Source organism: Elaeis guineensis, chromosome 2 (assembly GCF_000442705.2).
Source record: "Elaeis guineensis isolate ETL-2024a chromosome 2, EG11, whole genome shotgun sequence".
In the NCBI taxonomy this organism is placed as follows: domain Eukaryota; kingdom Viridiplantae; phylum Streptophyta; class Magnoliopsida; order Arecales; family Arecaceae; genus Elaeis; species Elaeis guineensis.
The window spans coordinates 3,446,041-3,470,354 of NC_025994.2; the positions used below are offsets into that span (position 1 = coordinate 3,446,041).

Genomic DNA, 24,314 nt, shown 5'->3' on the forward strand with positions numbered 1-24,314 from the left:
AAGATGAGCTAATACAGCTTTGTCCTATGCTGATGTATCTATATTCTGACTCTTCTTTATTGCTAGAGGGCAACCTATCTACTCTACTGCACATTCACTCTCCTTTAATGTCCGTTGACAGCTTGAAGAGCATATATACACAAACATCTTTTCCTCATTTCCATTGTTGGCTGTTTTTGAGCTCTTTACCATGTGTTCAGCTTCATATATCCACCAGCTATAATGCTACATGCTGCCTTTGGGAGGCTTTGTCTACTCATGTGATATTTAGCCTTATCTAAGTTGAATTTATATTCTATATTTAGGCACTACACTTGTTCTAACAAAGAGAATGGCATCTTAAAGCTTGTGATGATGGTTGTAGCTCCACCGGCATTCTCATCGGATACTACTAGTCATATTATCCTCGTATTTTATTACTTCTATTCGTTTGTTCATATCTATTATTATCTTTATCAGTGGAATTGGTAGAACTTGCATTTAAGAACATGCCTATGGTTTCAGCACGACAGAGGCCTTTCATTCCATCTAGATTACATGCTTTAATTGCTGGGAATAGGGAGACATAGATGATTGATCTGAGTGCTATAACCAAGAGGATTGGCTAGATTGTTTTAACTGCTATGGGAGGTGGTATTAGCAAATCTGGATTTTTGTTTCATGTTACACTTGGTTCAGTGCATTATATTACCCCTATGTGCTTCCATGCCTACGTGATAAGTTATAGCATCTTCATCCTATATCTGTTATTACTTTTTATTGGGCAGTTTGTTATATGATGGTAAAACCTCTATTTTTGTATTTTATCTTTATATTAATGAAGCAGGCTACTCCTATTTTTACCAAAAAAAATAGATGAGGCCGTCAAAGATTCCGACCAAAATTTTCATGAGCATGGCTATAAGCTACAGTGCTAAATTATAGATGAAATATCAAACAAGTCTCCTAAGAGACCATCGTTGGTGCTGTACAAGAGCACTGCAAGTCAAAATGAGTCTCCCAAGAGATGTGGCCATTATTCCTGCAGGACAAGTCTCCTTAGAGACCACCGATGGTGCTACTAGCCTATTATTCCTACAAGCTTGGCCAAAATGTCGAATAATTGACTCGCGGACGAAATGTCATACAAGTCTCCCAAGAGACCGTTGATGGTGCCATACCCCAATGCCATAGGTCAAGACAAGTTTTTCAAGAGGCCAACAAATTATCACAAGCTAAGAGCCATAAAAGAAAAAGAAGATCAAGTCAAGACTAGACTCAGATGCGAGGAAGCACATCTAGCCTGATCATCTAAGTGTTAGCGATCCAAAAGGTCCAATCGATAGAAGACATGGTAAGCCAAATGATCCTCTTATTTGCATAGGGAGAACCAAGCATTCGGATGAAGAGCCAACATTCTAAACAACTCATCCGATGGATGAAGTGAGCTCCAAAGGAACAACAAATGGGGCAAGGCTCGCCAACCAAAAATCATCTATAGATTGGGGGCAAGGGTTTGAACTGATCTTTAAACATGCTCCAAGAAAAATGTGAAGTTTTCAGCTTCATCCATGACACAAACTTTGACATACAAATTATGGCTAATGTGCCTAAGTCTATAGCCTCAGTGAAAGCAATAATGCAAATGAGGGAAAGACCCTTATATTATACAAATAATCTCAAAGTCAGCTAAAAGTATTTGAAGGGTTTGTTAAGACGGCCAACAAAGAACTCAATTTTATGAAAAGAGTAAAGAACATGTCGCAATAACACACAAAGTAAAAGATATCTTCATTGTGACTTTTGAAAATTACAAGATAAAAATGGCTCTACAAATGAGCAAGCTAAGTATGAGGCTGACTATCAGGAAAAAGAAGGTCAAGCTCGCCTCTGCGGTAAAGCCAAGAACAAAAAAAAGAAGATGTATACGAAGTTCTCCTACTTGAGACTTGGTGGAGATTCTCAATAGCTAAGGGAAGGTCGGGAGCAAACCTAGAAGGATTAGGGGCATCACCATCCGATCACATCTGCTTGGAGCCATCCTCCTCCAACTCCTCGTCCTAGTCCTCCTCAGTTTTCTCTACAGCACCACTCTTATGGGGAACAAGAGCAATGATGTTGAACTTAGGGAAGCACCATTAAACCTGTAGTCGATACTTGAAGAAGCCAATCAAGTAGGACTCAGGGTGGCGGAGGCAGGTTCATCCTAATAATGAGCCAAGGAAGCCTTATATTCCTCCATGGCTTGGAGGATCTTCTCTTCGATCAAAGTTGCTCCCCACTTGGTCACCTCTTTTTCCTCAGTCTTGGCAACCTGAAGTCGGGCTGCCTCACATTGAGCATTTAGGCTCTTCAACTCAACGATGATAAGCTTCAACTTAGTCGGCTGGTCATCTGATTTCTTCTTCACATCCTCCTACTCCTACTTTACAACCCGAGCATGGTGATGAAGCTTGCAATATCACTCATGAATGAAAGCAGTTCCCAAAAAAAATAAAATCAGCTATCAATTGCTATAGCAAAATGATAGTGGAATATAAAAAGATATTTACCTTGATAGTAGCTCAGAAGGCATTGCCCAAAAAGATCCTATGTTGTGTCATCATACTTCCTATAATTAGCAAGGAGAATGATGCCCCTTACTAGCTCCTGAGCCATCTTCAGGTTAGATGGAGTTGAGGAAGAAGACTTGATAGCCTAATCAATCCAATAAACCTCCTCCTCAGGGGCCGAACATGGTGAAGAGGTTGGCACATCAATGGAAACGGGCCATGGAGCCGATAGAATCTAAATCTTAGGATCCACTCGGGGGTTGTGGGGCTTTGAATGGGTTGATGGGTCAAAGCAGCCATGGGTGCACCCTGACTAGCTAGAGAAGGTGAGGCCTCGTGTTGTCTTTTGGCCCTGAGCAAAGGAAGGTCGCCCAGCATCATCTTGTGCTTGGTGATAGCTATTTTCCTCACCAATGTTGCATCCACCATATCTACACAAACAAAAATGAAGTCATAAAAAGTTAGTAACAATTGAAAAGATGAAAAATTGGAACAACTCTTATTCTAAGGCTGAGCCAAATTCAACCTGGCATTGACAGTCTACTCGGCTAAGAGCTCTTGAATAAGAAGAGCCTTTATAGTGCATAAAGACTCCAAGTTTTGCTGCTCGATGTCAAAAAGAGCAAGGGTTCGAAATCTTATTGGGGCTACCCCAACACGTTTTGAAACCCCAAGGCTATTCAAATAAAAAAAAGAGAAGCAAACCTTCCAGTCATACATTGAGGAAGGACCATCCTGAATTAATCGAAACCTCTTTTGGGTTGAGATATGCCTCCAACCCTACTCAGAAGGATGTTCTTTGAGCATGTAGCAAGGATGGAACAACTCAACAGTAAGTTGTATCTCGTGCAGAGATGCAAGAGATAAAAATCCAATAATGATCCACCATGCATTGGGAACAAGTTGGATAAGAACCAATCATAAGCTATTTAAAAGGACAATAAAAGAGGAAAGAAAAAGTCTCAATCCAATCTTTAAGATTTCTTTATAAAGGCAGACTTGAGCTGGATAGTAAGCATTGGCCCTCTCCTCACTCTTAGGCAACTTAAAAGAGAAACTAGAGAGAATGAAGAAACCTAGGTAATACTATTTAGATCATCTTGATCCAAGACATATTCCTCTATGCTAGGACCAAATGCCTTTGGGTGGACATCACCAGAGCTACCTAAATGGTGAAAATAAGTCAATTAGCTGGATTGACTGGCCTGATGGGTGCTATTAGAAGAAGTAGCCATGAGAAAAGCAAAAAGCAACAAGAAAAGAAGGAGAAGGAGAATAGCCAACCTACGGTTGAATGTTAGAGGTGAAAGATAGGTGAGAGGATGCTACAAGAAGGAAGAAGAATAAATAAAAAATTAGAAGCTTCTTAAGCATGAAGGACTCCAAATGACGGGTGTTGAGAAGTTGAAAAACTGTCTTAAGGGTTTATCCCATTTTATAGAGGCCTAAATGATGCTAATTTCATCAATTACCCATTCCTCAACCATTGATCATCATAGCAAACCAAGAATTTGATGGTTTGATGCTTGTACGGATCCATCCTACTCCAAACAACAAAAAAAAAAAAAAGATGATGGCCATCATGAAAATTCCACTCGTATGCACAACACTTTGATAATGGAACCGACTTTGGAGAGAATATGCCCCATTATTAAATGCAGTATCTATAAAAAAAATCTTGAGCTGATCTGACCACTCGAATTCAGTTTAGATATGTCATTCTTCGACCAATTTGACTACTTTCTTCATCCAAATTGAGCCAGCAAAAGTCAAATTTGGAGTGCAGGGCAAGTGATATAGCTTAGATTTGTCATCCCAAAATTCTTGCTAGCTAGTTCAGCTTGCCCAACTAAGTGGTAACATGAGTCCAGTAAAATTAGTGGTCAATCAAATCTCTAATTTATCAACAAACCATATAATTCGACATGATCTCTATCCACCCATAAAAGGCATATTGTCATCGATGAGCAGATAAAACAAGTGCTCAAATCATAGCATGCTTGATAAGTCATATCCTCACTGATATAAATGATTGATAAGAAAAGAGCCCAATTATTCGTTCAATATTCTGATGATCTCAATCATGAAGATTTTTATGCTAGACTCTATAAATACTAGGTGTAAGGGACCCTCAGGGATGATGGGAGAAAAAAATCCTACACTTCCCCTTACCACCCCCCCACCCCCGCTCATATCTCCCATTTTCTCTCAAAATTCTATCTCACTTAAACATTGGCGGTCCCCATCGAATACATCCAATGAATCTTTGACATTTCTCCATGATTGCAAATTTACTCCAACACCGAGCTGAGCTTTCTCATCATCACCAGATGGAACAACTCACTGTCTACTTAGCTAGATCGTGTTTTGAGCGACAACAAAAACCTTAAACCGAACTGACTCATCAAGTATCCAATGAAGAGTGGCCATCGTCATCTTGTCATTCTAGGCAAAGTCTTTATCTGTCACCATACTAAATTTTTCTTTTTACCTTCAAGTGCCCACCAACATGGCCTGCATTTTTAACTTCCACGGTGAAAAGTGGCACCATTAAATCTTGGAACTTTAAATTTGGTCAAACAACCTACCATTATGAAAATCTATTATTTTTGTCTACTTCACTTCTAAGCTCTGATGTCACTTATTATGGAGAAAATAAGGAGTTCAAGTCCAACCTAGTGAAGACCTTAAGACACAAATGGTAGCCCAATTCAACCTAAAAGCTTAAGCCGATTAAAGCCATTAAGTTTTTGCACCCAGTCATTCACATCAATCTATCTATCCTTTACTAATTATTCCATAGAGAACTAAACCTCACGTGTGATCCTCACAGGACCGGGTAGGATATGGATGAGCTATATTGATGTAAGTGAGCTAAGCTTAAGTTAGTCCATTTGCCTTGAAGCTAAAACTCATGAATAACGTATTTGCGACATCAAAGTCTAATGTCTTCGAAGACTTCGAACAAATAAACTTGAACTATTTTGTGTCATTATATTTATTTTAATGATATATTTATTATTTACTTGTAGTTCTAGTTTAATTGAGCTAATTCTAGATATGGCTTATAGGATATTTAGTGATTGAGCAGGCTACTAAATTTGGAGTGGTTTACAAGTAACTTGTTCATTTGACAACACTAGCAAACAAATTGTTTGTGAAGTAACAAGGGTAAAAATGACACCAGCAAAAAGTGGCAAACATGATATGATGGCCGTGTTAGCGGAGCCTTCAATGGATGGATGATCTAAGAATAGACATGGGCACTGGGCCGTGTTTGGAACAGCCTGGCCCAGGCCCATCAGATCAGGATCTAAACAGGCCATGCTAGGCACGACCCATCTGGTAAACGGATAGTGCCTAGCACAGCCTGTTTATCCCGAACTCTGGCTTGGTATGGCCCTAGGCTCAAGATCTAGAGGCCCGTCAAGCCTGGCGGCCGTGCCTAGCACGGCCCATTTAGGCCCATTACGGGTCATGCCAGGCATGATCTGTTTAGTGCCGTTATAGGTCGTGCCAGGCATGACCTGTTTAAGGCCGTTACGGGGCAAGCGTGACCCGCAACGACTATTTTTTTTTTTTTTTTGATTTTTTGCTTTGGGTAACGGCTGATTTTTGAGTTTTTATCATTTTAACCCTCATAACAGCCATAAAACGGCTAATTTTAAAGATAATTTAGGAAAATAAAAATTTTAAAATTTCTATAAATACCTCCTCTTCTTCCATTTTCATCACACTAAATCAATTCTCATCTTTTTCTCTACTACTCATTTTTCTCTTCTAGCAATATTTAGCAAGTATTCAATATTTAGCAATTAGCAAGTGTTCAAGTGCTGCATAAGAGGAGGATTAGTCCACTTATTAAAGCCTTGGAGCTTGAAGATTCTTGTTGAGGTCCCGAAGAGCATAAGAGGAAGCTCACAAATCTCTGACTCTCCATCTACCTTTATTCAATTTCTCTATTTGATATTTTGATTAATTTTTATTATTTGCATAGCTCATATTTAGATATGGTATCTTTTGATGAGAGTCATTTTAACATTCTCTCCATTTCTGAGAGAGAAAAAATTACTATTTCTGCTCCCTCTGAAACCAATATTGAGGGTCAAGATACTGCCTCTTCTTCCCATAAGAGAACTAGTGCTGTATGGAATGATTTTGAAAAAGTCATAGTAGATGAGATTTTAAAAGTAAAATATAAAAAATAAGTTAGATTATATAATTATGCTAGTAGTAGGGGAACTGACCATTTGAAAAGACATCAAGAGAGCCATATGATGAGTGATGCTCGTCTTCAAAGCACTCTTAATATACAAGGAAGTAATCTTATAGATAATTTTGCATATAATCATAAAAATCAAAGAAAAGTACTGGTAAAATGAATAGTTAAGGATAAATTATTTTTTAGCTTATGTGAGCCTTTTAATTTTGAAGAGTATATTCAATTAGCCCCACAATCTACTTATAAAAGAACTAGTAGATGTACATTTAGAAGAGTAGCTATGACTATTTTTTTAATAATAAAATAAAATTTAATTGAAACTCTCTCTGTCCTAAATTCAAAAGTATCATTAACTTTTAATATTTGGACAGCATCGGTTGATAGTTATTTTTTTATTGCTATTACTGCTGATTATATTGATAATAATTGATTATTAAATAAATATATTCTTATTTTTTATACTTTTGATTTTCTATATTCTAGACAATAAATTTCTAACGCTATTTACCAAACTACATATTTATATGGTATTAATGATAATATTATGTCTATTATTTTTGATAATACATCTAATAATAATTCTGCTATCAGATTATTGAATGATTCATTACATCTCATTTTAAATAAAAATTTATTGCACATTAGATGTGCATGTCATATTTGAAATCTCTCTATTCAATCTGACATGGACATGGTTCAAGATATTATTGTAAAAATTAAAAATATAATTTTTTTATTCATGCTTCAAAAGCAAGACTTCAAGAATTTAAATAAATGTGTATAGATCATTGTAGACGTTTTAAAAAATTTAAATTTGATGTAGTTACTCATTGAAACTCAACATATACTATGATACATGATGCATATCTATATAAAAATTTATTAAGTGCATATATTAATGATCATGGATTAAATTTTACATTGGCTGAAAATGATTAGAAGAAAGATAAAATTTTAGAAGAATTTTTTATTAGTGTTTATAATACCACTAATATTTTTTCTGATGTTTATATCTGATCTCTTATTTATTTTTATAACATGCATATCTTATTAGCCAAAAATTTTCACAATATAGATATGATAATATTTTAGAACCTATTATTTATGAAATAAAATTTAAATGGAATGAGTATTGGCATAGGATATGCCTTATGTATAACTTAACTACTGTATTTGATACATGTGTTAAATTAAGTGGTGTGTTAATTTTATTTGATACATATTGTGAAAACATGAATCAAGATCTCGAACCCCCTAAGGCTGAGGTAAATCAACTTCTTCATGATATTTATGTTTTATATGATGAAAAGGTTCGTGAATCTAATGCTTTTTATTCACAAATCTCTGCCTCTTCTTTTAATACTTTTCGTTCATCATATGTTTTCTCATTCATTGCACATAGGAGACATACACATGCTTCTTCAAATTCATCTGCATCTTCAACTTTAAGTAGTAAACTTGTATTTTATTTACGAAATGATCTTCAATCTGCATATGATAACCTGTTCATTAGTGGAGAGGACTCACTGGACAAAAAAAAAATCAAATAAAGAATCTTAATGTGTTAGCTTGGTGGAAAAGTATTAAAAATCAATATCCTGTAATGTCTGCTACTGCACGTAATATCTTAGCTGTGTCAATGTTTACAGTAACGTCGAAATCTATTTTTAGCATAGATCGATATGTTCTGGATGAAAAGAAGAGTAGAATGATCAGTGAGACAATTGAGATGCTACTCTGCTTCAAAGATTAGTTGGATACCGAGGTGAGACTTCCAAATAAAGATGGACATGATACAACATCCGATAATGATGATGACACATACTATCAACGAATGACGATCAATAAAATTTTTAATTATTAATTTTTTATATTTATAACTTTTAAATTTTTACTTTTTAATTATTGAGGTGAGTCACGTCTATTTTTTCTCTCTTCCTCGTTATATCCTGCAGGTCAAACCTAGCCACCTTCCTTCCTTAAACTATTTTGATTGTTATTAATATATCGGTAGGGGCCCACGCTTAATCTTTCACCATTACAAGATGATTTTTTGTTTTTACAAAAAAAAAATCCAACATTTATATTTAATTTTGCTCCTTAATATTTTTTATAATTTATAAAAAAGTCATATTTTTAAAATTAAAAAAAAAAAACCGGACAAGCACGTGGGCCGTGCTGTGCCTGGACTGGGCTCGGACTGTGTCGGGTTGTGCTAGACCTGCGAGCCGAACCAGACCTGGCACCAGCCATACCGTGTCTGGCCCGCGGGCCATGCCAACCCAAGCGCTCCGGGCCGTGCCAGGTTTGGGTCATGGGCCGCAAACCCTCAACCCAACCCGGCCCTCTTTAATGGACTGTATTTAGTACCATTTGTTACTGTAGCAGTCAGGTCATATTAGGTATGATCCGGTTCGTATCAGATCAGACCCTATAATAGGCGGCCCGGCCTATTGCCCCATTAGATCTGAGAACATATTTTGCATTTTATTAAGTTGAAGTGCTTTGGACACTGGCAGGGACCCTCCCCCTTTCTCATCATGCAAAAGAAGAAATGATTTAGACATACCGGACGATCAGTACCCACTGTTTTATATATATATATATATATATAGAGAGAGAGAGAGAGAGAGAGAGGATGAGTTTCATCTACTAAATTTTGAATGAAAAAAAAATGATTTGAGAACAAAAGCAGTACTTTATCTATGTATGGGTGAGAATTGAGCAGAAGCATATTTTGCGCCTGGTTGGTTCGCGGCTTGAATCGAAGTCAGAAACAATTGAAATAGAAATCAAACTGAGCGTATTTCTTGATATGTTAATTTGTGGAACTGTAATTGAAATAAAATTTTTATACTAAAAAATAATAGAGATTGAATTTTGGGATATAGAAATACTCCTCCATTCAAAATGGAAATGAGACTCTTCTCGCATTTAAACGGTGAAATGAGATTCACTCATTTTCATTTTTATTTTCAAGTCCAACTCCCTCCAATCAAATATACCTAGAGATGACAATTCCAATCGATCCATCGGATATCCAACTCGATCTGATCCGAATGGATTAGATTTTATCCAATCCAATTAGAATCCAGACAGAAATGAGTTCTAGAAAAAATATTTAAAATGAATTCGGATTGGATACGAGCAATAGTATGCACAGCCCAAACTTAACCCAACATAACTTTAATCTACATCTCTATTTGAAAATTATCATTATTTTATAATATTTATATGGTGAGTTCTTTATCCGATCCAATTACTCTTATCTATATGATCCGATCTGATCTGCACTTCTATGTGATCCGATCTGATCCAAAAAAGATACAAAGCGGATATGGGTATGAGATTTTTAACGACAGGAGGAATATAGATATTGATCGAATTCATCCATGTCCGATCCATTGCCATTCTTAAATATATCTTTTATTTTTTTTTCTATTCACTAGCCTAATTTTGAAAATTAGATTATTCAAATAAATATATTTTTTAGAATAACCAGCACTGTTGCTGAGCCGAAGCCAAGAAGAGTATGAGAAGAATCTTAGAAATGGAGTCAAGGAGGATAAACGAGGGTGAGAACTAGAGACGAGGCTTCAATCCAAGTCCCAGTGATTCATTGTGCCACAAGGGACAGGTTTTTATTGCTGGGACCCTTCGATGAAGGTTTCTGTATCCTATTGCATCCTGGTTAACGGATAAAAAGCCCCTTTTCCCACTGCATACAGAACAGAAGGGCATGATTGTATTCCCTGAGTAAAGGTGCGGGTTGTATCTTTTGCGTGAAAGATTTTTTTTTTCTTTCCAACATCAATCATTCAATTCTGCAATACTGATTTTAAAATTTATACTAAAAAATTGAAATGTTTTAAAATCTATACAAAACATAATCCAATAATTGATATCCTGAAAAAATTTCCATAGCGTTATTTTGCTTGGCTGTCATCCATGTTTTACATAGCGTTACTTCAAACCACAACATCACAGGTAGCACTGACTCACTGTAGCAGAATATTGGAAAATGCTTGCATGAGTTGATGTAAACAAAATCCATTGCGTCCGCATCATGGATGATAGGAGAGAGCCAACGGTCACATGACGTAGCCGCATTAACCACAAAGGAAATCCTAGAAGTCATACATGGCAAATATCAGAAAATTTTAATTAACCATAAAATTTAGTCTTAATAATCAAACTAAATGAAACCATCATCAAATAGTAAAATTATACAATTATATAAATTTAAATATTCATCAGATATCAAAAAATAAATTAGCTAACTAATAATTCCATCACTCAATCTTTTTGTCCAACCTGGCCAAAATTATGCATTTGCTAACTCAGAAAAAAAATGCAACAAAGAAGGGTATAAGTTATACAACCAATTAAGAATCCTCACACATCCACATCCATACGATAATATAAATTTAAAAATAGCAAATAATCAGTACACAAACATTATGAAATCATAAACTAGTTATCGGCAATGCTCGAATGAATGGTATACATATATACATCAAATATCAATAAACAACCAACAACTCAAGAGTAATATATCATGTAATATCTAATAAATCTTCAATAGTGCTTTCAAGTAGCTCACAATTCTTTTTTTTTTTTTTTAACCTTGATCAAGATCCAAGATCAATTATCCTTTCAATTTTGGGCCAAATTCTGGTCACATTTTCCACCCATAATAGGGCAATCAATAGGTGTCATATTTTCCGTTCGTGATGCAGCAATTGATAGTGTTACATCGCCAACCTATGATGAGGCAATCGGTGATGATGAGATCAGCTTAGAGTCCTTATTCATTCAATCAACCACACATCTACAAATCAATTCTTCTTATTTCTGGCTTTAGACCAACTACGGCCATTTTTTCTGCCCATGCTCAAGCAATTGATAAATGTCATATTTCTCGTCCGTGATAGGGCAATCAATAAATATCATGTTTTCTGTCCATGACATGGCAATCCATATGACGTGGTTAGTCTAGTGCATCACATCCATTAGTTAGATTATGCAAATGTTAGTTGCCTTAATATATGCATCCATCATACTATCAAACATACATGATCAAAATATAATTTAATACAAAAAACCATCATAAGAGAATCCTTGCATCTTACTTATCTTGATTATTAGCATAATATATATATATATATATATGTGTGTGTGTGTGTGTGTGTGTGTGTGTGTGTGTGTGCGTGCGTGCGTGTACAAAATATTTATAAGCATGTAAATAAGAGTACAAGAATTCTTACCTCTACACCGACAGCCTAGATGGAATAGTCACCAGCCTAGAATTAGGGTGTGTAGAATCTAGCTTGATTAGAAAGTTTTTTACCAAAGCAAGATGAATATTAGAAAAGATTTCTAATGCTTCATTATCGGAGTCATCGTTGATTGATGGAGAATCGATATGAATATGTATTTGAGTTTGACATGATTTCATATTCATGAACATATTCGAGATATGAGATGATCGAGGGATTGAATTGCACGATAACTTATCACTGAAGGGTATATTTGATATTTTCATCAAATTCTACATCTTCTGGATAGTCATAATATGTTGCTAGACATCAATCTTGACTTATACGTTTGATTGAATTAAAGATTTTAATTTGATCATCAATTAAAAAGAGTTCTAATTGCTAAACTTGGATCGACACGGTTTAGAACTTAATCGATTAAAAAGATTCTAATCAAATTAGGTCAACTTGCATCCGGACCTACTGCTGGCTAGATGTAGAACCCAATAAGTCACCCACATTAAAAAATTGATCAAGAATTCATTTGATATGGTTGATTGAAATTTTGGATCCAATCAGATTTTCGATAAGCATGCTAGCACGTATGGAAATCCTAGCTCCTTGAATCGAATTTGAATTCAGTTCGAACCTTATTTTTTAGCTAACCTAATTTGGTGAGTACCTAGATTAGGTCAAGCCACTTGTAAGTAGTCCAAAGTGGGGTGTCTAAAGCCCTTATCCACACCAAGAAACCAAGAGTATAAGTGGTTAGGGACTCTTGGCGCTAAAATGAAGTGGGACGCACGTCCACTTGCTTTTTAGCTTGCAAAAGGACTAAAATCCTTTTGCTTTGAGTCTCTAACCTATATGGTGTGTAGATCAGCCCCTTAACCTCTTTGGTACTTATTTTAAAGCATGAAGTGGCTTTGTATGGGCGTGGGATGCTCGACTTTTCTTGGCGCATACGGGTGAGAAGCAAATCACATAAAAAGTCACGTGAAGAGTCCTTTTGCTTTTGGCAGAAGGAGGTGCCCATCATCTGAATTTAGATTTGAATTCTCTTTCCACATGGTGGATTTTGGTTCAACTTGGATTCAGAAAGGATGCCAAAAGCGACTCTTTTTGATGCGCATGCGTGGAAGAGATTGAATCGACGTATCGGGTTCCAACGAGTCCTTCTGTTTGAAGGCACTCTGGTTATTTGATACACTAATTGGTTTGGGACATGGTTGCTCATATGGCGCCCTCTCTGATTCTATAAATAGGAAGTGATAGGTGGGTTGATCATTCAATTCCTACAACCCCTATCCACTCCCTCTCTCTCTCTTACAACTCTAGGTCTTTAGGACAAGGTTTGTTCTTTTAAGACAAGCCTATTCTTAATAGGACAAAGGATTTAACATATCCTAAAGAAGGTGGTCGAGGTCAGAAGAAGATTCTAAGAGGTTCAAACTCAGATCTAAAGGAGGGTCTGATCAGTTGGAGGCTGATCAAGTTCTAGGAGCTAGAACTCTTAAAGTAAGGTTCAAGAAGGAGCGCTGTCCTTGGATCGATTTCTATGTGGATCATCATTGGAGGGCAGACACTTGTATGCCTTGTGAAAGTAATTATTCACCAAATCAGAATTCAAAAGATATACTTCCTAATACTTCTTGTAGATCTATGCTTTGATTAGTATTATCAAGAATTTCTGGACATTAGGGTTTTGATACACTAGTATGTTTTGAATGAGAATTTTAAACATCTAGACCTTTTATTGTACCATCAAAATCTAACAGTGATATCAGAGCCTATCTTGATTAATACAATCAAAGGTTAACATGTAGTGTTAATTGTGATCTACTAGGGTTTCGATTTAGTTCAAGTCGGACCAAGAGTTGAGTCCGATTGAACATCCAAACCTTAATCTATCTTAGAGATATGATTAGATGCATTACTTTAATTTATATTATCATGATTTAAATATGTTTATACATCATTGTGAATGTATAAAGTAGGATGTGCATGAGACCATAAAGCTCTCGAAAAAATTATATTAAGTCATAGTGATGAAAACCAAAAATGAACTAAGTTCCACATTGATTGATTGATTGGTGTCTGAACAAGTGTTCAAGAGTAGTGCTTACTTAATTAGGACCGTTGTGAAAGCATAGAGAGCCTTCCACCAATCTTACACTTACCTGACCAATTGTATTAATTTAGTCTGAATCTAGGATGCTTAGTGTTAAGATCACTACATAAGCCTTCTGTCATACTAAGCCAATATCTTATCATAAACTGTAGTAGATTTATTGTACTATCCACAAGGCTTACTATGGAGATTGATGTGGGGTTATCTTCATATATATTAGATGCTTACAGCATATTTTGGATATGTTACTTTGTTGTGCTATCCATAAGGCCAGTATTTTTTAAATATGACTATATAAAAATAAAGAATTTAACTTAACTAAACACTATAGTTTGTTGTATTATCCACAAGGCTATGAGTGTCTTAGAGGCAAAATTTTGTTGAGAGTTGCATGAAATGCAATTGGAAAGAGTTTCTTACATACTTTTGAACTCACTAGAGTTTGTTGTGCTATCTGTAAGGCTTTTGTGAGGAATTAGGATCTCAACTTCACTAAAAAATCAGATTATAATTTCTCACTTACCGAAGGCTAAGTCTATGGTATCCGATAAAATAGTGAAAGATATAACTAGACAAAAGACCTCATTTAGTTATGCATATCATAAGTGGTCTACTTATACTATTGTTCTTAATTTCTGTAGATTAATTCTGCATTGTGGCAACTTCATTCTTATTGCATGGCATCATTGATGTAAATATATTGATCGGTCCGAACAATGTAAAGTGGTTGAAGAACTCGCAAATTAGATTCACACAGGAGAAAGTCTCCTATGTTCTGGATATTTCTGATCTTGATCTAGTCAGTGAAGATGCTTCTGAAAAGGATCAAGCTATATATAAGATGTGGCAGTCTGACAGCATGGTGGTCAAGAGTATTATGTTGGTCTCGATAAGCAAAGAATTATAGAGATAATTTGATAATATAGATCCTCACTCCATAATCCTTAATCTTAAGGAATTATATGGAGAACAGAGTCGGAAAGGTAACATCTTCAAAAAATAGAAGACAAATAATGTTCCTATAAACATTATCTGTTATTATTGTGGCAAAATAGGATATTGAAAGAAAAATTATAAGAATTATTTTATAAAGTTTGAAGCAGGATGCAAATGTTGCATCGAAAGATGTGTATATAATACAGACATATTTTTCATTGAGTGCCTCAAGCTCTGATACTTAGGTATTGGATATCGTCTGTGGTTCACATATTTGCAATTCATTGCAACGACTACAGAATATCAGAGAGCTGAAAAGAGGTGACCTCGAGCTTTTCAGTGCAAGTAGAAAGTCTATGAGTGTAGAAGCTGTGGGAACTTGTATGTTCATCTTGCCTTCGGACAAGACTTTGGAATTAGAAGAATGTTATTACATACCTAAGGTCATTAAAAATATTATTTCTTTATCTTTGTACTAAAATAAGGTTATGAAATAAAATTAATGGGTAATGGTTACTCCATTTTTCTTTCTAATAAATTCTATGACAGTAATTATATTGATAACAATCTTTTAATCCTTGCACTCAATATAAATATCTTTTATATTGGTAGAAATATAAAAAGAAAGAGAGAAGATATAAATATCACATATCTCTGGCATTGCCGCTTTGGTCATATTAATGAGTCAAGGATAAACAAGTTGTACAAAAAAAAAGATCTTTGACCCCTATGATAATGAATTATTGAAAACTTGTGAATCTTGTCTCGTGAATAAGATGATCAAAACTCCATTCTCTGGATATGGAGAGAGGGCAAGAGAGCTGTTAGCCCTAGTACATTCAGATGTATGTGGACCGATGATAACTCAGATCAAAGGATAATACTCCTACTTCATTACCTTTACGGATAATCTATCAAGGTTCGGATATGTGTTCTTAATGAAACATAAATCCGAAGCCTTTGATAAATTCAAGGAGTATCAAAATATGGTTGACAAATAAACTGAAAAAAGTATTGTCCGCTTTGACCTATGGGTCTCACGATCAAAGGGGTGCCGAGTCCCACGATCACAGGGATAGCCCTCTACCTAGTGTACCATTGCTGCAGTCAAGAGCTCATGATTGGACACTTGAGATATTATCTGTTTTGCCTCATAGATCTCATGATTTTACCCTTCAAAAGATACCTTATATGGAATGGATGGTACATTCCTATATAAATCCGAATCTTCCTTGACCTACAATCAATATGAAACTAATGATGTCCTTCTTCCTATACCATAATATTTGTAATTAAAGACCAATAACTTAATGGATCATCTTCCTTCACTGTTAGCCGACCGTGACATAAATTGAGGATCTCTCTTACAAATTTGCAGTCTTTTCATATTTTAACTACTCTTTCTTCCTGTGTCCACCTCATGTCAAATGCAGAATATGAACAAATGTCTTCAGCACATGATACTTGTTTGCCGAGCCATGTCCCCGATGTTCCTAAATCCCTACGATCTGGAAAGCTCGCCGGTTGGATTAACTCAAGTGGAATTTCGGATCATTACTTGGGTGCCTTTTGCATCAAAGTTAGTCTTTTTCACTTCCTTGTCATTTCAGCAAGGTCCGATACCTATCATCCCCAGGAGTTGATGTTCTAATTGTACATATTGTAGTTTTTTATAGACAGCAGTTTAAGGATCACTGCTGCAGGTGCATGACCTCTTTAATCTGCAGCTGTAGGATCTCATATTTTACAGGGTTCCGAGCTAAATTTAGTGCATGTAATTGCATTAATTATTATTTTGTCGTAAAACATTGACTGCTACAACCCATATAGGCTTCTGTTATTGAGAGGATATTAACTCCACCTGGACATGGCATTCAGATTCTTAAAGAATTAAAGTGTTCACTGTAACGTTCACATATTCTCATACAAGTTATTGCCACTCCTCTGACTATTGCACTTCACTTTTCAAACAGGTTGGGTCAAGGCAGGGAGAAAGCACTGCAATATCGGAGAGAAAACCCTCTTTTTTAGATGTAAGAGAGAAAACCTTCTTATCTGTAGCGAAATAGAAAAGGTGTGCAAACCTATTCTTTCTGGGCATCAATTGGTTTGGCTTTATGCACATCCAACCTTTTTGCTAAGATCCTTATTTTCTCATAGTCTTAGTTGCAAGACTTGCAGTTTGAATTTGTATCCTCTTTGTGTGTGTGTGTTCTCCTTGTAATGGCCCGGTTTCTCTGTCAGAATTATGCTTTCAGTTCTCTTAAAACCTAAGATAGTTCAACGGGATGGATTCGGTGTGGTTAGTGAAAAAACCAAATGGATCCAAAAATCTACCACCATTTCTTGAAACTGAAACCGAAATCAAAACCAAACAGCTTTTGAAATAAAAAAACCATAACCAGCACCCGAATAATGTACAAAATCAAAAACAAAACCGAAAAACTGAGAACAATTTAACTTCTTTTATTCATTTCAAGATTTTTATATATAAATAATTAAATTAAAGATATCATCCATAATTTTCATAATATAGTTCATATCAACTTATCTTATAAATCCATCCAAAAATAATAATACAACCATCCAATAAACTCAATAATTCAAAAATAATAATACATTCATCCAAGGACCAAAAGCAATTCTCATGTAAGTTTTTCTCAAGAAATTACCAAGAGCACCAGGACAAGGCCACCTACAAAGGACGAGTGCATGAACTTGGGAATGTATGAAACAACCCCACAACCTACTAGGCAAAAAAACTTGATGGATATGGTTTCTAGTAATCTGCTAACAAACTTTCCAGGCAACAAGGAACTCCACATCAGCCATGCAAGTGAATGGAACCTCAATTGATAAATGAATCAACTTAACAGTAGCTTCTACATGTCACTTGTGCATAGCTGGTGCCATCTCCTATGCTCTTTCCCACTGGTTTTTTTATCTATTTCATCAACATGCAAAAGCAGCAAAGAGTTCCACCGCATTTTTCCATTGTATTCACAGCTCCACATCTTTTAGCAGTTTGCAGTTCCAAATCTATTAGCAGAGATTAGGAAGTATAAGAAGGTTCATATCTGTGGTACATATAGTGTAGGATTAACTAAAAGAATACATATAACCAGAGGTTTTATCAACAATAATTGGATGCCTGTCTTCATAACCAAGGTTTACATACAAAAAAGCATATATTCACCTTTAGCCTAATCAGAGACGTCGCAGGGATGCCAACCTCTTCTCCAGATCATCAACTTGAGGGTTTGCTGGAGTTCTATCAGCTCTGCAAACACATTACATAGTCTCAGAATATAGATGAAAATTGAGAACGAGTATAAGGAAAGTAATTTTTCCTTTCTTAGTACAAGAAAGTGATTTCACATTCATCTGTCTCTATGAGACACATCTCATATTAGGTCCACTACGATGACATCATTTTTCCCTCCCCAAAGCTACAATCTCTCTATCTCCTATAACTTGAGTTCTTTTACTGCTAATTGCTTTGTTTTGAGCACAATGCATGAAACAACTTCATTCAGCAGCAGAAAAAGATATCCAAAGTCATCTTTGACTTCTACATAGTAAGGGCCCCCAATAACCATATGATTGCATAGCACGGTTGTGATCTCTTAGTGCCCAAAATCTAAAGACATTTTTGGCTTCGAGATAATAGGAATTCTCCTTGATGATATGATGTGCAGAGAACAACTATAATCTCTTAGTGAACCATAGTGCTACTTTATTTTGGACATGGAACATAACTAAAAATCACTTCATCAAATAAGGCATTTCTATACTTTGACAACTTCAACTTCTTGTAGAGCAGAAGTACCATGCTCGTTGGATTAAACAGGATATGTCTTAAATCTAAAGAAAATATAGTAGAAAATTGATTCCTCTTCATTTGGTATCTTACAGGGACCACATTGCACTGACTTCCAGATACTTAAATTTGACATCAGAATAATCAACTTTCATAGCTATAGCAATTCCAAAATATAGGAAAAGAGCAACTAATTTATATTAGATATTACTATCTTGTTTGAAGTGAGCAAGACATAAACAACATTTAGCGAACAGTAAAAGCAACATATGTTTTGTACCTTGCAGCATTGTCAACTTTCTTATTGTTCATTGCAATCCGGCCTTTAGGAGCTGAAGATAACTGCAAAAGGCCAAGAAAAAAAAGAATAGATCAGCACCAAGCTAATACTTATTGATGAAGCAATTAAACATGTATATATTGTTTGAAACTGCATCCTGCTGAAATTATCCTTGGGCAGGAGAGAGAGAGAGAGAGAGAGAGAGAGAGAGAGAGAGAACCTGTGAGGCAACATCGACACCAATTTCATCAAGCACCTGAAAACATCATGTGAAAATGAGATTGTCAATTCAATTATGCGATACAAATTGATGAAGAAACTGAGGGTAAAACGGATTCACTTTCAGCTGCTTTAAAAGAACAAGTTCCATGGTAATCCTGGTCTAATTGTAAAACTGCAGCAGTTAGTCTACCTGATTAGTGAGCTCTGCCGTTTCCTCTTCTGCCTCATCTTTATCCAAAGTTTCATCAATAGCCTCTGACATCATCTCAATCTGCAATGGAAAATTGTATATTACTTCTTGAAAGAAAAGTTTTCAGTAACTAATGCAGCAACCATGGAAACAGATGTGACATTGATGACTTGGTCAAGGAAATATTATCTTCAATCTTTGGATTTTTGGTCCGTTAGGGTCCCAAGAAACCCTCCATGTACAGCTGCAACCTTGGAAATGCAAGTTGTTCCATGACTCAAGTTCAGTTTTCATAATTATCAATTTAAGAGTCTGGCTCCAATAGAATTTAACAAATGTGGTCAAAGATGGTGCTGGGGTCAAAATACAGATCCCTACTAATGCTATCCCAAACTCAAATGCTAAATACCTTCTCAGAAAAGACTTAATGATCAGTAGTTTAAAGCAAATCCAATTCAACTTTCTGATGAATGGCAGACTTCCAGAAAATAAACTATTATTAGAAAACCTAAATAAATTGAGAAGTATCGATAAGTCAGTCTCTAAGATCAGAAGTTTCTAGTTTTGGAAGAAAATACAACATGCAGTGGAAAAGGTTAGGTAATGATGGTTCTTGACACCTTAACACCCTTCATCTACTGTCACCAAACTCACCAAATTTCAAATGTCCCCACATTAACATGATGTTTCCCAATCCTCCTAATGCAAATTAGTAATCAACATAATGCAGCAGGCTAGCAGCATATGAAGCAACCATGTGCTATGCAAAGATAACTGTAAAGAAAGTGGTGTATGCAACAGAGCTAGTGGTGACAGGAACCAAGATATTAAAAACATCAAATTTTGTTGCAGAATAACAACTTTAGACTAGTCTACTTTGGCCAAGATGACATTTTGGACACCAATTTAGAAAACCTCTTTTCCAGCCACACAATTGCATTCATCAAAAACAATTAATAATTACTTACAAATCACCACAATGCACCACTTATATTTCTAGGGAAATGTACTAGATTTCTAGGGAAATGTATCACCTTGCCACAACCTGCTACTGCAACTACCTCAACAATATCACTCGAGTCTTGAGTTTAAGTGATAAAACCATAACATCCAGGATGATGCAGATCTGCTTTCTAATTTAATTCATTAAAGTCACACATTACAAACTTAATGGATGATGTTCTATAATGTTGGAATTACATATATTCCTTCAAGAAATGATACTCTTCATTATGATTTTTGTACTGCAAGGATTAACAAAATTGTTTCATGTATCCCAGTTTTCATCCCCAAGCCCTTTCCCCTTTTTCCTTTGTAACATCACTCAATGATTCACCCTCGTGAAGGATCTTCAGTTGAAAGATGCAGCAAAGACAACCACATCACTCATACCTGGTCCACGAAGAACCCTATTCCTTGCAAAGGATTGTCAAATGGAACTAACACATTTGGTGAAACCTTCATTTAAAATCCAATTTTAATCCAGCACTTGTAGATTCTTATGCTTCAAAATGTTGTTTATGTCTTAACTTTTTTCTCTAGAGGCTTGTAATAGCAGATCTTACTGGCAAATGATATTAATATCTACTATTTATCGGAACACAAGTGCATGACCAAAATCAAATGATGTGGATAAGTGAAAGGAAAAGCACACCAATTGCATCTCCTACATAAGGAATGTGTGATGGATGAACCCTGGGAAGCAGTAGTCAATCTTGGAAAAAAGGCTACGCAACGTGTGAAGATAAGGAATTGGCATTTTTATTATTTTTATTGGTCATTTTTTTAGCCAATTCTCACAAGGAATAAATGGTGAACCAGTTATAAAATGCCTAAGAAAGATGGTAGCCCAATAGCTATAGTGGATAGAACATCAAATATCATGATTCTTACCGTGTACAAGGTGCACCCTTAGGTTTGCAGTAATAAAATAATAGGAAGAATTGTGCCAAAAATGCAACATTTTACAAATATATGTGTTCATGTTGTGGGTAGAGCGGGGTGCACACATCTGTGTGTGAACAATGTTTAGGCGACTAATTTTGGCTTGTTTCGATTAATATTCACATTTCAAATCAATTAGTGGTGAATGAATCATGGCAGAGACAAACAAAATGCACATTCCAATAAAAAAGAGAAGGAAAAAAAAAAGTTTAAGAATTTTGCAAGAATCAACCAGTATTCAAAGGATACAGCAAAAATTAAATCAGATACTAAAGAGCTCTACCGTCATGTCCATTTGGGCTGATTGCTTCTGGAATTCTTTCATCACTTTTGCCTGCTTTGCTGGTTCCATTTGCTGAAACATGCCAAAAAATTTCCATGCACAAACCCGAATTAGAAAACATTTTTTGAAAAAATCTGAATGGTAACAAAACAAACAGCCAGACTTCTAATTTTTTTTCCTGATGAGACTAGATATTTGTTCAACAGATTAAATTTTGGGCTTTCAGCATACCTTGTTCATGGCTGCCATTGCTTTACTTGCACCTTTCATGCCAGCAGAAATTGATGTACTTGCATACATTGCCTGAGAAAACAACAAATGCAGTGTTTTAAAAAAAAACCAAAAACTAAAACATTGGTGCAGGTATTGCTAATTAACACTAGTTGGTTTTGAAAGTCAGGATTCCTGACCTGTGTGTGAGTTGCTACACCTCTTATTTGTGCACGTGTTCCCTGTAAATTAGTGATTTGCTGCCTCAGACGAATAAGTTGACGAGCTAAGATCCGAGTTGCCGGCTGGAAAGAAAAAAGAATGCCAAATAAGCATTTAACGCATATTGAAGTAGAAAATAAGATATACACCAAAGACTGAATTACAGAGTATACTAGCTGATTAAATTTTAAAAACCCCAAATAAACTAATCAACCTAACTGCAGAACACAATATGAAAGAACAGGAAGAACCTTTTTGATATCAAGGAGAATTAAGGACAAAATGAATATCTACATATAAACCGAGCAAACTTGCCTCATTTCCAGTTTTTGCAGTTTTCTTTATCTCTGCCACCAGCTTTTTCTCCTGTCATGAGTCACCTATAAGTAAGATACAAAACATAACCAATGTGCAAATTTTGCATTCAACTGCTTGGACATTCAAGTTTACCTCCATTTGCAGGGCTGCAATCTCCCGTTCAACGCCTGAGGACAGAAAATGGAATAAATAACACAAGCATTTTAGTACCAAATAACAGAAGCTGCTACAATTGACTCAGAGGCCTCACATTATGTCCTATTATACATAACAGGATCATAAATAACAGCCAATTATCCTAATTTTTATGGCCATTTTGCAACAGAAAAATAGTGGCCGTAATAGCAATTTTCATAGTCCACCAGCATAAAACATTTTTTTATCAAATTTTAGTTCCATATATCAGCTGGGCAAATAAACATTTATCCAGCAAGAATAGGCATGAATAAATAAGATGGTCAGTTTTCTGTCACTGTCCTTATTAGTTAATTTCTCTTATAACAACTAAATAATGGTCATTATAACAGTCATCACTTTATTTCCAAATAATAGAAGTGGCCAAAGAACAGTAATTATAACTAATATAATGGGAAATGACAGGAGAGGTCAATAATTGATGGATACCACCCCATGCAAATACTTGACAGAACCATGAGATGAAACACAACAACATAGGTTAGATTGAAAAGTATATAGAACATGGTTATATAGAACCAAAAAAAAAAAAAAAAAAGGATATACAACAAGAGTATGCAACTAGCTGTATTTGTTTTACTATCTCAGATAAATGCAACCATGTTTCTTTATAATGAAAATCCTGCGGGGAAATAATCTCAAGATACATCTGAAAACATGAAGCTGACCTCTTGTGGCCACTGACATTTCTCTTTTGCTCGTCCTAAGAGCATCTGCGCGGTAGAAAACAAGATCAGATTCTCATATAGAGTATGAAAACACTAAAATCTAGTGGAGAAAAAGCAGATTGACATCTAGAAATCACATAGTACACCTATAATTGCAGCAAAAATTAAAAAACAAAAAACAAAAAACAAAAAATGAACCCCACTAACAAAATTTTAGCAGCCCAAAGCAAAAACACAACCTTATTATCTTTTTCAAGTAAAAAAAAAATTGATATTTTTAGGTCCACTGAAATCCGATCGAACGTACATAACGGCAAACAGCAACCATGACAAATCCAACGCAGATAGATGAAATGCTTGACGGAAAACTCTAGAGAAACCCCAAAAATCTAACCTTTGGCCGAGGTTTTCTTCTTGAAAATATTCATGGCTCCGTCCCTACAACGCGATCGCGGAGACCAAGAAATCGGAGAGCGAGATGCGCTGGGAGAAGCCAAGAGCCCTAACCGGTGTCAGATCTGGAGAAAGAGAGATTGCTAGGGCTTTAATGGGGTCATGGGAATCTAAAAAGAAAAGGTAGTCTAGGAGCTGCTCGCTCGCTCGCTCACGCTCTCACTCGCTTACGAACAAAAACGTGTGCGACTGGAGGGCCCAAGTAGCCGTTGCAGTGCGGTTGATAAATTGGCCTTCCGTTCGCCGTCCAGTGCCCAACGGGCCTTTCCTTTTGAAATGAGAGAATATGCTCCTAGCTTAGGTTTTCGTTTATTTTAATGACCAGCATTTGGCATACAAACCGCGTTACCAACCCAATGAATAGTCAAGGGCAGGATCATAGTTGCATCCTTGCATGATAAAGGATTCACCATCTTACGCACCCATCCGCC

General features: G+C 35.9%; 2 protein-coding genes across 8 annotated transcripts in view; one reads left to right on the forward strand and one right to left on the reverse strand.

The window, feature by feature from the left end:
* LOC105033603 (lysine-specific demethylase JMJ18) overlaps positions 1-24,314 on the forward strand; it is a 99,605-nt gene that overhangs the window by 49,401 nt on the left and 25,890 nt on the right. The window lies entirely within an intron of this gene.
* Positions 17,612-24,129, reverse strand: LOC140855535 (vacuolar protein sorting-associated protein 2 homolog 2-like). Its single transcript, XM_073251449.1, has 12 exons — positions 23,825-24,129; positions 23,431-23,475; positions 22,700-22,734; positions 22,565-22,615; positions 22,228-22,332; positions 22,049-22,120; positions 21,818-21,889; positions 19,591-19,671; positions 19,399-19,434; positions 19,179-19,240; positions 18,275-18,358; positions 17,612-18,117 (listed from the first exon to the last, which is right to left on the reverse strand). Exons 1-11 carry the CDS (start codon positions 23,856-23,858, stop codon positions 18,286-18,288), a joined length of 666 nt encoding a protein of 221 aa, XP_073107550.1. The 5' UTR covers positions 23,859-24,129; the 3' UTR covers positions 17,612-18,117; positions 18,275-18,285.